This window comes from Alexandromys fortis, unplaced genomic scaffold (assembly GCF_014885135.2).
Source record: "Alexandromys fortis isolate MF-2015 unplaced genomic scaffold, M_Fortis_MF-2015_v1.1 scaffold_1, whole genome shotgun sequence".
NCBI lineage: Eukaryota > Metazoa > Chordata > Mammalia > Rodentia > Cricetidae > Alexandromys > Alexandromys fortis.
This window is the reverse complement of record NW_026067927.1, coordinates 28,192,792-28,208,167: the sequence shown is the minus strand read 5'-3', so window position 1 is coordinate 28,208,167 and position 15,376 is coordinate 28,192,792. Positions and strand designations below refer to the sequence as shown.

General features: G+C 40.6%; 1 protein-coding gene across 2 annotated transcripts in view; it reads left to right on the top strand.

Annotated features, from left to right (window-relative positions):
* Positions 1-412: 412 nt before the first annotated feature.
* The window catches only part of Nup153 (nucleoporin 153), a 47,597-nt gene continuing 32,633 nt past the window's right edge, over positions 413-15,376 (top strand). For both annotated transcript variants that reach the window (XM_050143559.1, XM_050143558.1), the window contains exons 1-3: positions 413-1,053; positions 9,324-9,549; positions 14,896-15,144. In XM_050143559.1, the coding sequence (XP_049999516.1) occupies positions 940-1,053; positions 9,324-9,549; positions 14,896-15,144 (589 nt within the window). In that variant the 5' untranslated portion in view covers positions 413-939. The remainder of the gene's footprint in view (positions 1,054-9,323; positions 9,550-14,895; positions 15,145-15,376) is intronic.

Sequence of the window (15,376 nt, the reverse complement as noted above, 5' to 3'; positions counted from 1 at the left end):
ATTTAGGCCTGGGGCTCACGGTCACAGTTAATTTAAACGCAGGGTTGTTTTTTTTTTTTTTTTTTCTTCCTATTTTGATAGAGTATGGTTCTATTTTACTGTTTACTTCCATTCCGCTTATAACTGATGAATGAGAGGAGATTACTATTTTCATGTCGAGTGTTAGGCCGAATCTAAACAAGCAGCCAACTGCCGCCAAACGACCGGGCTTTGTGCCTCTGCCGCGCTCCGCGGGTGTCCTTCCGCGACAGCTTGCCTTTCCGAGAACCCGCGTTCTTGTGCGGAAAACTACATCTCCCAGAGGGCCCCGCGGCCGAGAGCGCGGGCTCGACCAACCCTTCCTTTGCTCATCTCCCCCCTCGTCGTCGCAGCCTGATGATGCAAACGCGTCGGGCGCCGAGAACTGACGGCGTTCTGACTCGCGACCGCGGCGGCGGCCTCAACAGCGGTAATAGGCGCAAGAGCGGCGGCGGCGGCGGCGGCGACGACTGCAGAGACGACGACGACGACGACGGCCGGCGGCGGGGCGGGCTCAGCGCGCACAGGGGAGGGGTAGGCGGGCGGCGCCAGCGGCCTGGACTGCGGCAGCGACGGCCAGGGCGGCTAAAGAGGAGCCTCCAGCAGCCGGCGGTCGAGCTAGGCCTCAGCGGCGCCCGGAGCTACTCGCGCCGGCCTCGGCGGGAGATCTCCATAGAGACGGTGACAAACACAGACGCGGGGGTCCGCACGCGGCCGGTGACCCGCAGTCAGCTCGGAGCCCTCAGCCGCCGCCACCGCCTTCCTCGCCGCCGGCGTGCGCGCACTCTCAGTTCCCGCTCGCTCCCTCGCGGTTCTCGCTGTGTCTGTGTGTCGCCTAGTGCCGGGCGGGGGAGGCCCTCAGGCCGCCGCCTCTGCCTCTCCCGCCCGGGAGCGGGAGTGGGAGGCCGCCCAGGCTCCACCATGGCCTCCGGAGCCGGAGGCATCGGAGGGGGCGGCGGCGGCGGCAAGATCCGGACGCGTCGTTGCCACCAGGGGCCGGTGAAGCCTTACCAGCAGGGGCGACCCCAGCATCAGGTATGGGGACCCGCACGCCGCGGTGGACTGGGCGGCTCTGAGCGGCCGCAGTGAAGGGGGGGGGACGGTGCGAGGCCCCAGTTCCCCACGTGGAGCGGACCAGGGGACCAGAGGGCCTGAGGCAGGACCGGGGTGGCGACGGGAAGTGGGCAGAGCCTGACGGGGCCTGGCGGCGCACACGTGGGGTGCGGGCGGCCTCTCCCAGCCCTCCCGCCCTGGGGCTTTCCCCGGCGGGCGCAGGGCGGGAAAAGAAATTCCAGGCTTCGCATACTCGGGTTTCTTTTTTGGCGGGTTTTGGGGTTTTGATGGGATTACTCATGACCTCGCGCGGGAACAAGGGGAAGAGATGTGGCAACAGGCCCATCGGCTAGCAGGCTTTATTTCTTTTCTTTTTCTTTCTGGTGCTCCCGGGTAGAGCGTGCGTGGCGAGGGTAGTTGCTGCTGCGGCCCAGAGGGACTTGGGGAGGGGGCGCTGTTCCCCGCATCGTGGACTAATTTAGTCTTAGCTGCATTAAGACCTTACTGGTTATCGGGTCCGCTCATCTCCCGGGTTGGCCTTCCCGGATCTGCACACGCTGCCTTAGCCTCTCCTCTGCTACTCTTAACCGAGTTATAGTTACTATGGCACTGAGGCGTTTTGAAAGTCCCTCCTCTATTCTTACGTCTGGTCTCTGCTGCGCGATTCTTCCTCTCTCCTATCCTCCCTGCTCTGTATTTTGGGAGGCTAGCATTAACCCTTCTGAGAACGCTTAACCAGTTCTCCAGCTCTGATCTCATACACCAAATATTCTTGATACTGGGCGTTTTCTAGAAGTTTAAGGCACTTTGGGCACACATAGTGGTCTTATAGTTATGGCTTCCTTTGTGGATGTTTATAATTTTTTAAAAAGTTGCTTCCTCTTGTAAATGAGATGTTTGGTTCTGAGAAAGATTTCAGTGTTTAAAAATTGCTTGTGAGTTAAGAGAATGTTAAAAACTCTGAAATAAAGCCACTTAAAGTACCACGGTGAACTAAAGTAGGAAGTGTGCGTTTTAGTATTGTTGAAGAAGTCCTAATAACTTGTTGCATACTGTTAAACGTAGACTTTGTTTTAGTCTCCGTAGTGCTGAAATTGAATTCTTAGCGTTTTGTTTGGTAATGTTAAATTGTATCACTTTCGATAGTTTAAAAAGTAAAAATCTGAGAAAAAGTTTTGAATAGTAAAAACTGATTATGTACCCAAAAGCTACTTGCCGTTGGTTGGGAGTCTTGGCACTATTACCATTTTCCCTAGATGTGTACAGAATGCTGAGGAGCAGGAGTATTTTGCAAGCCGATTTTAAGATTAAAATCAGGTCACAAGCTTGGCCATTTTACTTCACCTAATATTTTACAGTAGAAGTTAAGGCAGGCATACTTTTCACCAAAGAATAACGAATCACCAGAGAATGCCTATTAAAGGAAAATGAAAAAAAGAAATGGATGGCTTGGATAGAGTTTATAAGGGAGCTAATACATATTCTAAGTGACAAAGTTACGGCCACAATTTATTTTAAGATGTACTTAGATAAAAATCTAATCTGGGAGAGAAGATACCTAACAACGAAAGCCCGAGTTTAGAACTGATCCAGGTCTCAAGCTGAATGGTTTTAGAGCTCAGTAGTTACATCATCTAAAATACTAGATTTTCACCTCAGCAATTTTTTTTTGAGACATGGTTTTCTGTGTGCAGCCCCAGCTATTTAATTATTGATTAGCAGATTTAATGTTGGCAGAAATGACCAAAGAAAAGTATTCAGGGTCACATAAAAGAATACATCTCAGTTTTTGTTTGTCTTAAAGTAACTAGTCTTACCTGGAACTTAGTGGACTTCATTGTCATTTACTAGCAGAGCTAGTCAACTGGATGTTTTGCAGTGGCTGCTGAGTCATCCTGGGTATAATAAAGGAGCTTCATGACATGGCATGTTTCATACTGACATTTGATAAGTGTCCAGGGCTTCTGGGCAAATGAAACCTTTGGTTGTGTAGTAGAAGGTTAGAATAAGAATAAGCAGGCTGGCACTATTAGTGGATGCAGGACAGCAAATATCAGGTCAAATAGCTAGGGCAGTCAGTCACCTAGTACCTGTGATTTCTGGTTTAACTTGACTTCTAATTTCCCGTTTTGACTTAGCTAGACTTGGTTAGAGGTTAGCTCTTCTGGGAAATGTCTAAACTTTTTAACATTTTTCTGCTTTTAACTTACCTTAAAAAACCTTGCTTGAAGTTGTGGAGCTAGAAAGTTACTGTCTTGTTCAACCAGATAAAGGGAGTAACTTAAATAAATGTAGAAGTAGCTGGGTATAGTGGCACATACCAGCAATCTCAGCTGCTAAGAGTCAGACCAGGAGATTTTCTTAAGTTTGAAGCCAGTGATTCCAAGCTGGCCTGGACTGTAGCAGTGTAGAAATAAATGAGCAATGTGAGATGGTTGTTTTCACTTGCCTCTTCACCTCTCCTGTTAGCCAGTTACTTTTTAAGCTTTTCTGAGATAGGACCTTTCTCTGTAGCCCAGAGTGGCCTTAAACCTGAGTTTTTCCTGCCTAAGTCTTCTGAGTACTAACCAACATACTTTTAAAAATGGCTTATTTTCTAGTTGGGAGTTCTGTTCACTAAAGGTAATGTGTTTAGTTCTTGGCACCTGTTCATTCAGTCTCCTTCCCCATTTCCATTGTGTGTAGCAAGGTGGGTAGGTTAAGTGGCTGCTTTTTCTAGTGGCTATCAGAACATTTGAGTTTATAAGCAGAACTTAACCTCTGCAAGAACCTGTTGCCACCTCCTGGTGAGATAGACCTGTTTGTTTTTGTCCCTCCCTTTCTTTTTTGGTGCTAGAAGGTTTTCTGACTTTTTCCACTCTTAGAGAAACAGAATGGCTTAAGACAGTGACCATATTCAGCAGTTAAAACAGGTGGGGAAGGAGAATTAGAATTCCCCCTCCATCAGTATTTTAGATCAAGGGTTGATAAATCTTTTTTTTTTAAATAAAGAAACAAAACTGTTTTGAGGCACTGTGACTGACTGCCAGGTCTTTGGCAAATGCAAAAACCATTTTTAGCTCTTAAGAGCTGGCCAGAGACTAGATTGACACACAGTCACCGAGTTTGTAGAACCTGGTTTATGTGATAGGACCCTTTATTATTTTGTCTATTTATTTATTGACACAGATATGTCTTGCCTGACATTTGATGGCTAAAGAGTATTCTCAGCTTTGGAATAGTAACATTTCCTAGTATTAATCCCAGATGTCATTAAATAATTTTGCTTTCTATATTCTAGATGCTAATGCTTTTGGTAGATAAGAAGTATAAATAATTGGTTTAAAACATTCTAATGGAATCAGATGAGTTTGAATCCCTGCTCTGCCCTGAATTGAACAATGAAAAATTCTGCTTAATTTTGTCACCTGTAAATTAGAAGATTGCCAAGAGTGACATGAACACGTCCCATAGTTAGAATATGGGATAGTTAGAATTCACTTGAAATTGTGATTAAATAGAACCTTGAAATTTATTTGTTTATTTTTTTGTTTGTTTTTCGAGGCAGGGTTTTTCTATAGCTTTGGAGCCTGTCCTGGAACTGTGTGTAGACTAGGTTGGCCTTGACCTTACAGATATCCACCCGCCTCTGTGTCCTGGTGCTGGGGATCAAAGGTGCGCACCACCACTGCCCAGCAAAATTTAATATATGTAAGTGGTCTTTGCATTTTCTTTTATAGTTAGAGGTTTTTTCTCCTGGTTACCCAAGTCTTTTTCCAAAGTCATACTAAACTTATGGTCTTTGTGGAGTGAGAAAGTCAAGCTTTATCACTAAAGTTGTCTATTGATGAAGGGGGAGTTCTTCCCATTCCTCAACCTTTTAAACAGTTGAATATGGTTACCTATTTCAGCTAGGAAGGTAGACCGTGAGCTATCTTGTTCTGTAAGGATGCAAGGTAGATTCCCTTAACTCAAGGCCAGAAAAGTTCATTTATAGCACCAAAAGTTAATCACAAAGTTTGACAAAAATCAAACATTATCACAACTTTTTAAAGTACTTAGTCTTTTCCTCAAGAAGTACCAGTCACTTAAGTATATAGGTAGAAAAGTCTGAGTGTTGATTAATAAATAGAAAATGGGTTTGGGGGCTTCTTTTTTTTCCTTCTGGTGTGTTCACTTTTCTTACCAGGTTTTTAATATAACAATAACAACAAAAACCCTCCAATTATATCTCTGTTTTCTGGAAAGTCCCAATGGGACAAGTGTCTAGCTTGAGGTAAAATGAAGCCTTTGGTCAGATGCCACTAAAGACACCATTTTATTAGGAACCAGGGTATTGGGAACATTGCAATAATTTTGTATTTTTAACTTTTGTTTTCTGATACAGAGTTTCCTATAATCCCTAGCTAGGCTGGAACTCTAAGTAGTATAGGCTGGCCTTGAACTGACAATTCTCCTTCCTGTGTTCAACGAACAAAAAAGGTGTATTTACAGCCTTGATTCCAGACAATTTATGAACAGAAAGGATAGAATGCCTTTCTCATCTATAAATATTTCAATTTGTTTGATTGTCCTTACCTTTTTCATAGTGTGGTTTGAGAACTAAACTCTTAGTCTCAGTATTGAAATGTGGGATATGAGAGAGCTTTGGGGGTTTAACTACTGTGGGCTATTAATGGATTGTGTTTCTCCTTGTTGCATTTTAAGGATTTTAATTTTTATTTTGTTTTTCAGAAGACTTGCTTTTACTTTTATTTGTATATGTGAGTTGTATGTGTGTGGGTGTGTGCACGTGTCAGAGCTCCTGGAGTTAGAGTTACAGGCAGTTGTGAGCACTCTGACAGATATGCTGGAAACTGAACTTGCAACCTCTGAAGAAAGAGCAAGAACTCTTATCCATTGAGCCATCTCCCAGTCCCGTTAGTTTTATTTTTAGAGTCAGGGTCTTCCTATGGTCTAGGCTGGTCTGAACTCGCCATGTAACCAAAACTGGTCTTGATCTTTCTACCTCAGCCTCCCAAGTGCCGGGAGTGCTGGAATTACAAGCATATGCTACCATGTCCAGCCCACTTGGATTTAATTCTATAGCTGCAAAGGTATTTTTAAGTGGCTGGAGAACTTGGACTGGGTAGATAGGGTAAGTTTAACCATTTATGAAATAAGATAGACCTGAGGTTTGCAACTTAAAATCAGATTATTAAAATTAGATATAGTAAAATGTCTTAATTCTGTACTCATAGAAATAGCCCAATATCAATGTTATGATGAAGCAGCTTGATAAAGACTTTGGAAAAAAAAAACTTTGGGTAAAAGTCTAATAACGTAAGTACTGAATGAGTAAGTAGGAAGGATGAAGCATGTGCAAGAGCCCTGGAAGACAATGCTTAAGGGTCAGAGAGAGGTGCCCCCTCCCTTCTGTGTAGCCCTGACCTACCTGGAACTCACTTTGTAGGCCAGGCTGGCCTCACACTCATAGAGAACTGCCTACCTCTGTCTCCCACGGCACAGACAGAGGTCTTAATGTAATATGGGTATCAAAAAAAATGTGGAAATCAAAATGGGTGGAGTACTTTGGAAGAGTAAGGCCTGATAGACGTAAAATTGATGCTGGACTTAGTTTGTAGTCATGTTCAGAGAGCCAGTGAAGTTACTTAGGAAAGAGTGTAAAATTAGAATACTATTTAATAAGGAATAATGTGAAGGGAGTTGAGTAGAAACAATACTGATCTGAAGTAGGGAAAATACGCAGGACTGAGGAGTTGGCCAAATTGAGAAGTTGTCTTCTGGTGCGAAGAAAGTTTGTAATTATAAAATGAAGTCTTAGTATAGAGTAAATAGTCCTCTCTCCCTGCACCCACTTCTATCATGAACTAGGGTTAAACAGACTTTTAAACACTGTTCAACAGTGCTGTGATTTGTATATAGTATATAATTTTATTTTATATATAATTTTAGTTAAAATTAATTCTAAAGCACCCTCACATGCCTTGCCTGTCCTCCAGCTGTGGCCCTACTTCCATCCTCATGCTAGGGTTGCTGGTGTGCACCATGTCCAGCTTGTAAAGCATTCTTGCATCAAGTTTGACTCATTTCTGTGAAGACCTGAAAGATTTAGGACTCTTCTTGGCATGGAGTCTTCCTCCATAAGAACATTTTTTTCTCTTTTCTAGTTCCTTTCATCCTTCTCTCACTCTGATCTCATGGAGCCTAGCCTGGAGACTAATTTCTGATCTTCATTCTCAGTTTTTCACTAATGACTGACAATTGATGTTTTAAGTTTCTAAAATATGTGTGATTTTTTTAAAATTTGCATTCTGTAGTGGGGGCTTTTTCCTGAAATGTAACTTAATTTCCTGTGATGAATCTGTTTCCTAATCTCTTCAACTAGAGTGGTTATTAGACTTGATAATGTATTAGAATCACATGGGAGAGCTTGAGCATTGAGCCCAAGGTCTTGCCCTTATAGGCAAATACTACGATGGAGCTATGTCCCCGATTCATGGAGTATCATATTCTCGCTACATAAAGTAATTGTATTAAATTGACAAGCCTTATCTTGAGAGTTCATGCTTTAGTAGCATTATGAAGGACTTGAAGTAGTTGCTTATCCTGTAGCTAAAAACTGTAGATAGAGCATTTTAGACCAGAGTTCACTTTTTCTTCACGCGTTGGGGGAGTCATTTAATCTAAGAATTTGTTTACTGAAGCTTAAGGATGTTAGTTTAATGACTTAAAGTCAGTTTCTTTTTCATTCTTTGTGCTGTCGTTCTCTGTGAGTCCTGTTGAGCTGAGGCTAGTATGTGCGTTAAATTTTAGTTGAGGAAATGAAGGTCTCTTTAAGTACAGTTGCTGTATGCCGGTGTTTCCTTATCCTTTGCCTTTCAGTTTTGTTCTCTGATCTTCAAGGTGCTTAATGCTACTGTATGTGACTTCGGTTAGATATGTGATGTTTCTAGCCTGTCCTATAAATTGCTTTATTGTTTTTGTTCAGAGACCACATAGAATATTAATTTTGTTGTATTTTTTGATTGTTATTTATGCCTTTCCAGATAACAAAGCAATTACTATTAGTATTCAAGTGTCTGTTTCAGAAAGACTTTCCATCTTTTCTCTTGACGGAATTTCCTTCCAAAGTAGAATTACATATTCCGCCTTAACTTAATTTATTTTTGTATTTACTAAGCCCTTCTTTCCTTTCTGTGATTCTCTGAAACCTGATTAATGCTGCTTTATGAGAAAATTTATGCCTGAAATTAACTTATTCCAGCTTGCTTATGGTAGCTTTTTTTCCTTACTAGTAAAATTAGCACGTTTATGTGATACCTTGAGAAGTACTTCCATGTTATTTCATTTAATTTTCATCATCATTCCAATGGGCGTTAGTAGGAAGGGATGTTCTTAGAGTAAATCAAAGAAAAGGGAGGTTAGTATTCAAGTTGTGCCATAGGTCCAGGATGCCATGCTATTACTGTTACTCACACTTGTATCTTGGGCATGCTACTTCATTACTTGCCTCTCTTCATGCCTTGGTTTTCTTATGGCATTGGGCTTTGAGCATTGAGCCCAAGGTCTTGCCCTTATAGGCAAATACTACGATGGAGCTATGTCCCCGATTCATGGAGTATCATATTCTCGCTACATAAAGTAATTGTATTAAATTGACAAATATTTGTAAATTGCTTAGAAAGGAGCCCAGATCACCAACTGCAGTGAATGTTAGCTGTAGTATTATGTCATTGATTTTCCTTTAGAAATTGCAATCCTAAAGCTAATTCCTCAGATTTTTAAAGGGAAGATTCCATAATATGAAAATTTGACCGCCAAAAAAGAGGTCTTAGGTTATTTCTTGAGTTTAAATTATATTGGATTAGTTGTCTTAGTTCCTATTTTAAGGGGGATTCCTTACTCTATTTGTTTATTATTATTATTTTTATTACCTTTATAGTGCTAAGGAATCGAAACCCAGGCCTCAAGCATGAGAGGCAAGCACTAAACTATCTCCAGCTCTTATCCTTCTTGACAAATGTGAAACAAAATAATTGTTGAAATGGTTTATACTGTGTATTGTAATCCTCTAAGGTACAGAGGATGAAAACATTTACTGCCTATTACTAAGTCTAGATCTTGGCTTGTTGGTTCACAAAAACAATATTATGCCATAATAGTATGAACTTAGTCTTAGTAAATTTTGTTGGAAACACTTGACTTTCTATAAGTGCTTACTTACAAAGGTAAATTTTCTAAAATAGTCTTATGTATGTTTTCTCCAACAGGGCATTCTTAGCAGGGTTACAGAGTCTGTTAAGAATATTGTTCCAGGGTGGCTACAAAGATACTTCAACAAGAACGAAAATGCATGTAGCTGTTCAACAGGTGCAGGTGAAGTTCCACACTGGCCGGAAGATAGGGAAGATGAGCGGGTAATTTATGCTGGTGAGGACAACACAAACAGTGATGATGGGAGAATCACTCCTGAGCCAGCAGGCAGTAACACAGAAGGTAAATAGAGTATGGATATTTGGTGACAAATCAGACTTTCATGTCTAATTTTAAATATCTTTATATTACCTGACTATGGTACAGTCTAATTGAGTGGCGTATAAATCCTCTATGGAATATATGGAAGTAAATTTTAAACTATGTTTTACTTAGCAGTCTTAAAAAATTACTATTTTGTGTTTATGTGCACATGGGCCATCATGCCACAATGTGAGTGTGTATGTGTGTTTGTAGCATGAGTGATAAAAATAACTGACATAGATGTGTTGCTTGTTACTGCTAGTGTAATTAGTAATGTATATTCCTATCTAATTGGCCTGTAAAGAGAAATAGTGACCATTTCTTGAAAGAATGATTACTTGGAAGAAAATTACAAATCTAGTGTTTTTAGTGTCATAGTTGTAGTTTCCATTGCTGTGAACGGGTTGGCTTCATCTTCCAGCTTACATCATCCAGGGAAGTCAAGGCAGGAGGAACCTAAAGGCTGAGTTCAAGGAGGAATATTGCTTATTGTCTTGTTCCCCATGGTTATCTCAGTCTGCTTTCTTATTGCACTGAGGACCACCATTCCCAGGGATGACACCGCCCATGGTGAGCTGGGCCCTCCCACACCATCAATCAAACAAACGTGTTAGCTGGGCATGTGCCTTTTATTCAAGCACTCTGGAAGCAGAGGCAGATGGATATCAGAGTTTGAAGAGAAACCCTGTCTCAACAATCCCACCCCCATAAACAAAATATCAGAATGCAAGAAAGAAGAAAGAAAAAAATATACCATAGGCTTGCCCATAGACCACCGTGGTGGGTATGTTTTCTTAGTTAAGGTTTCCTGTTCTCAAATGACTCCAGTTTGGGTTGACATAAACCAGGGCATTTAGTAATAGTCAGTTTGGCATGGTCTTTGAAGTTTTGCTGGTTTTTATTAGGATAACTTGAATTTTGATATCTGCACTTCTCAAAATTTCTTTCAAATGTTACCAACAGGCTTTATCTGGTAGCTCTCTAAGGTGATTGCTTCAACTTCACTTTCTCTCCATCAGATGCGGCTCAGGCTTTCAGTTTTGATAAGAGATTTCTGGTGAGCACTAGTGCACTCACAGTAGCAGAAGGCTCTTTCCCAGTTTGATGAGCATATTAGTAAGGAATAAGTAACCCAAGTTTCTAATTTTGTATCTGTAAAATTTTAATTGTGTGTGTTTTCATGAACTTATATTTTATTCATTAAATTGCTCAATTTCTAAGTTGGCTTGGTTATGTATATCTTTGTAAATTTTAAATGTAAATTATGGGGGTAAATAGATGTTAGAATGAACTCCCAATATTGCTTCTTAATGTTGGTAATATTTCATACACGCTTATGGAATAGACCAGTACGGAATTCCTCAAGAATGTACATGTTATGTTTTCACTAAAATGAGACTTCAGGCCACGGTGCTAGAGATAAAACCTAAGCCTTTGTACATGCTAGGCAAGCACTCTTAACATTGAGCCCTATCTCACCATTTAGAAGCAAGGAGGGCAGCTTTTTGATTCCTTTTTTTAAAAACTCAGCAGCATTTTTTTCCTCTCCTTCACTTTTTAGATTTGATCTTCCCTCCTGTCTTAAAACTTGTCAGTCCCAGATAGTTCTTACAGTCTTTTTCTCAAGGTATTTATTATTTGGTTCTGTGGTCAGTGTGTGGAGTCAAGTGCCACTGATAACTCTCTACAAAGATGAATATGAACCTTTGATAGATAGAGCTGAAAAAAATCAGTTTGTATTTAATTTTTGAAACATTGAAATGTAAAATGCATTCTCAAAACAATACAATCTTAGATATAGTTACCATCTAGTATCAAAATGCAGGAAGCACCACACAGTGGTGGTGCATGCCTTTAATCCCAGCACTTAGTAGAGGCAGGTGGATCTCAGTGAATAAATATGAGGCCAGTCTGGTCTACAGAACGAGTTCTAGGACAGCCAGGACTGTTAGACAGAGAAACCCTGTCTCAAAACCCCCTCCCCCAATTGCAGGAAGCTAAAATAGCTTAAATATAATAGTCCTGAGTTTTGTTTACTAAATATGAAGTTTTACAAATAACTTTTATGTTAGTAAAAACAAGGCTGGAGAGTATTGAACATTCAAATAGCTTAGCAATAACAGAATTATGACAGCTTCAAGTTTCTTCCTTATAGCATTCTGCCCATATACTGCCTGTGTTGACTTGTGTATGTGTTGTGTGTGTACATATTTGTGTATATGTACATGCACGTGCAAGTGAACGTTGTGTGTCCTTAGTTGCTCTTTACTTTTTTTTTTTATATAATGAAATTAGCTGGTTAGCAAACCCTAGTAATGAGTTCTCTTGTCTTTTGCCTTCCTAGTGGGGTTACACTTTACTCAGCTTTTTTGTATGGATACTAGGGATACAAACTTAAGTTTACATAGTGAGTACATGTTGAAATAGGAGCAGCGGCGGGGCTGCGTCCCCAACACCCCGGCCGCTTGGCTAGCTCATGCCCGAAATAACAACACACAAACTGTATTCATTTAAGAACTGCTTGGCCCATGAACTCTAGCTTCTTATTGGCTAGCTCTTACATATTGTTCTAACCCATTTCTAATAATGTGTGTAAGCACCCCAAGGTGCGCTTACCGGGAAGATTCTAACCTATGTCCATGTTGGGTTGGAGCTTCATCGCGTGTGCCTCAGAGAGCAGAGCTATCGGGAGAGCGGAGCATGGCAAGCATGGCGTCTTTGCTCCAAAGCAGAGCTGTCGAGTCTCTCTGGGAGCAGAGCAGAGTCTGACCTCACTTCCTCTTCTGCCCAGAATTCTATTCTGTTTACTCCTCCCATCTATGTTCTAAGCTATGAGGCCAAGCAGTTGGTTTATTATAATTAGCCAATGACCTTCCTCCATCAAGTACAGTTAACCACTCGAGCCATCTACCCAATGTTGGTTCTTGAGATTTCATCTCTACTAGGTTAGTGAAAACCTCAAGAATATAAGTGTTAAGTGAGAGTTAGGTTACGGAGAACCCCATAGTGGCATGTCTAATAAGTGAGTAAGTAATGAATTGTACTTGTGGACAACTGCCTGATTTATACTGTCATGATTTATAGTTGTCTTAGAAACACAGCATTGATGGCTGATGTGAATCTGTAAATCATAGGGTTGTCTCATCCTATGCCTTTTGCTACTTGGTGTGGAGTGGAAGGAGCCATCTGTAAGCAATAAAACTTCCACATAAACGATTTAGTAGATAACTGCTAGAAATGGTCCTGTCACTTTTACCTATAGGATAAATGAATGCAAGGATCAGAGAATGGGGTGGCTAAAAAGCAATACCTGCTAGGATGAGTCACAATAATTAGAGTACCTGTACCTACCTAGGACACATTTCAGGGCAGATGAGATGGCTCAGTGGATTAAGGCACTTGCCTACTAATCCAGAGTTAAATCTCCAGGACACAATGGTAGAAGGAGGGAACTGACTCCTAGAAGTTTTCCTCTGACTCCACAAGTGGAATATGGTGTGTGTGTGTGCACATACAGACTTGAACGTAATAAATGTGTGTATGAATACAGTCATAGAGAAGTTGAAATATTTATAACCTTTGTGTGTGCGTGTGTGTTTTGGCTTTCCTGTTGGCTGAATCCAGAGCCTTATGTATGCTAGACAAATGCTTCATTACTAAGCTACATCCCCATCTTGTTTAATTTTTAGATTTTCTTTTTCGTTTTTGTTTCAAGATGGTTTCTCTGTGTAGCCTTAGCTGCCCTAGAACTCACTTTGTATACCAGGCTGACCTTGAACTCATTTAGTCCTTCTTTCTGCCTCTGCCTCCCAATGCATGCCCAGTAATTTTTACATGTTTTATGTTGTGTTGGGTATTGCTTATGCTAGACAAGTTCTGTGATGTTTAAATGCCAATACCAATTAATTCCTAAGTTTCAGCTAATGTTTCTCTTAACATGTTTTGTAACAGATTATATTTAAATCAGTTGAGGTGTTCTGCTGGATTGTTTTGTGTCTCTGATGCTGGGGATTTAACCAAGTACTTTTCATCTATTCTAGGCAAGCTCTTCACAATGGGCGTCAGCACTGTATTAGATGTAAAAATAAAAAAAAAAAATACAAAAAAAGGAGAAAACTTTAAGAAACAACCTTTCTTTTTCTTGATGTGCTTTTCACCTTTGGAGAATTCTTAATTGCCATGTCTGGTATACCTTGATTTTTAGAGAAAGATTTTTTTGAATTGTGGTAAAGTTCTTAATGTTAAAACATGAATTTTATTATTTTAGGCCTTGTTTTAAGTATATAGACCTTGTTTGCAGACACTGTCTTGGAACTTTTTCATCTTACAAAGCTGATAGAACAGCATTCCCCATCCCTCTCTCACCACCTGGCGTGTGTTCCAACTTGAACTTCAGTTCTGGGTCTCAGGTATCCCAGGCTGATCTTAAAGACCAAGTTTGACCTTGAATTCTGAACCTCCCAAGTGTAGGTATTACAGGTGTTTGCCACTATGCTCTGTTTTTATGCTGGGATTTGAGTCCTTGTGAGCTAGATAAATGCTTTACCAACTGAGCTGTCCCATTGCCCTTAATTTTTCTTGTGCTGTTTTCTTCTATGGTTTGAAAATAGTTGTTTATGTTTTCTCTAGTTCTGTACATGTTTATATTAGAAGAGCTAGTTTGGCCCTACTTAACTCCATTCTAAGGGGAATCTTCCTTTGGAACTTGAAATATGATCCTATAGTTCTTGAAGATATACTGGAAGATGGTTAAGAGAAATTCTGGAAAAGAAGAATAAAGTGAAATTGGGAGGTGAATAATTCTATGGGGAGTAATAAAAGCGCAGTGTTTAAAATTTAAAAACGCAGGGCAAGTTCAGAAAAGTCTTGACAGTGTCACAGAGAAGAGGGAAGCCTCTTGAAATCAGAGAGCATGAAAGTGACATCTCATTTGTGAGGAAAATAAGAGTTAGGTTAAGAAATTATTTTCAGTCATAATAAACACTAGCTTTTTTGAAAACAATGAAGCTAAACACTTGACTCGTGTATCCTAAATGATGTTGTATCCTAGTTGGACTAAAGATTAGCCATTGAATTGTATTATGTTGTAAAGGTAGTCCACTCAAGAAATGTAAAAGTTGTGAATAGGTTTAGCCAGCTGGAGAAAACATAGTTGTGTTTCAGTTTTCACATATCACATCCCGAGTGATGACATCTTATCTTACTAATAAAGTATGTTACTTGCTTTGAAGTCCAGACTGACATTAATTGTGCAAATGTGGTAAATAATGGACTAGTGCAGTGTCTTTTCTCAGTTTTATTTGTAATGTTATTATTCTTTTAAAGAACCTTCGACAACCAGTACTGCCTCAAATTATCCAGATGTGTTAACAAGGCCTTCTCTTCATCGGAGCCATCTGAATTTCTCCATGTTGGAATCTCCTGCGTTGCATTGTCAGCCTTCCACGTCCTCTGCATTCCCAATTGGCAGTTCTGGATTTTCCCTCGTCAAAGAAATTAAAGATTCTACCTCTCAGCATGATGATGATAACATCTCAACTACCAGTGGTTTTTCTTCAAGAGCTTCTGATAAAGGTATTCTTGATACTGGATAGTAAGTAGTAGTCAGTAGGGATACATTTTATATGTTGATTTTTATTTTTTATTTTTATTTTTGGAGAAAGGGTCTCACCGTGTAACCATGGCCTTGCTCTGTAGGTCCTTGAACTGAGAGATTCACCTGCATCTGCCTGCCCAGTGCTAGGATTAAAGGAGTGCACCACAATCCTCCTAGTTTAGGCGTTTGTTTTTGTTTTGTTTTAAGATT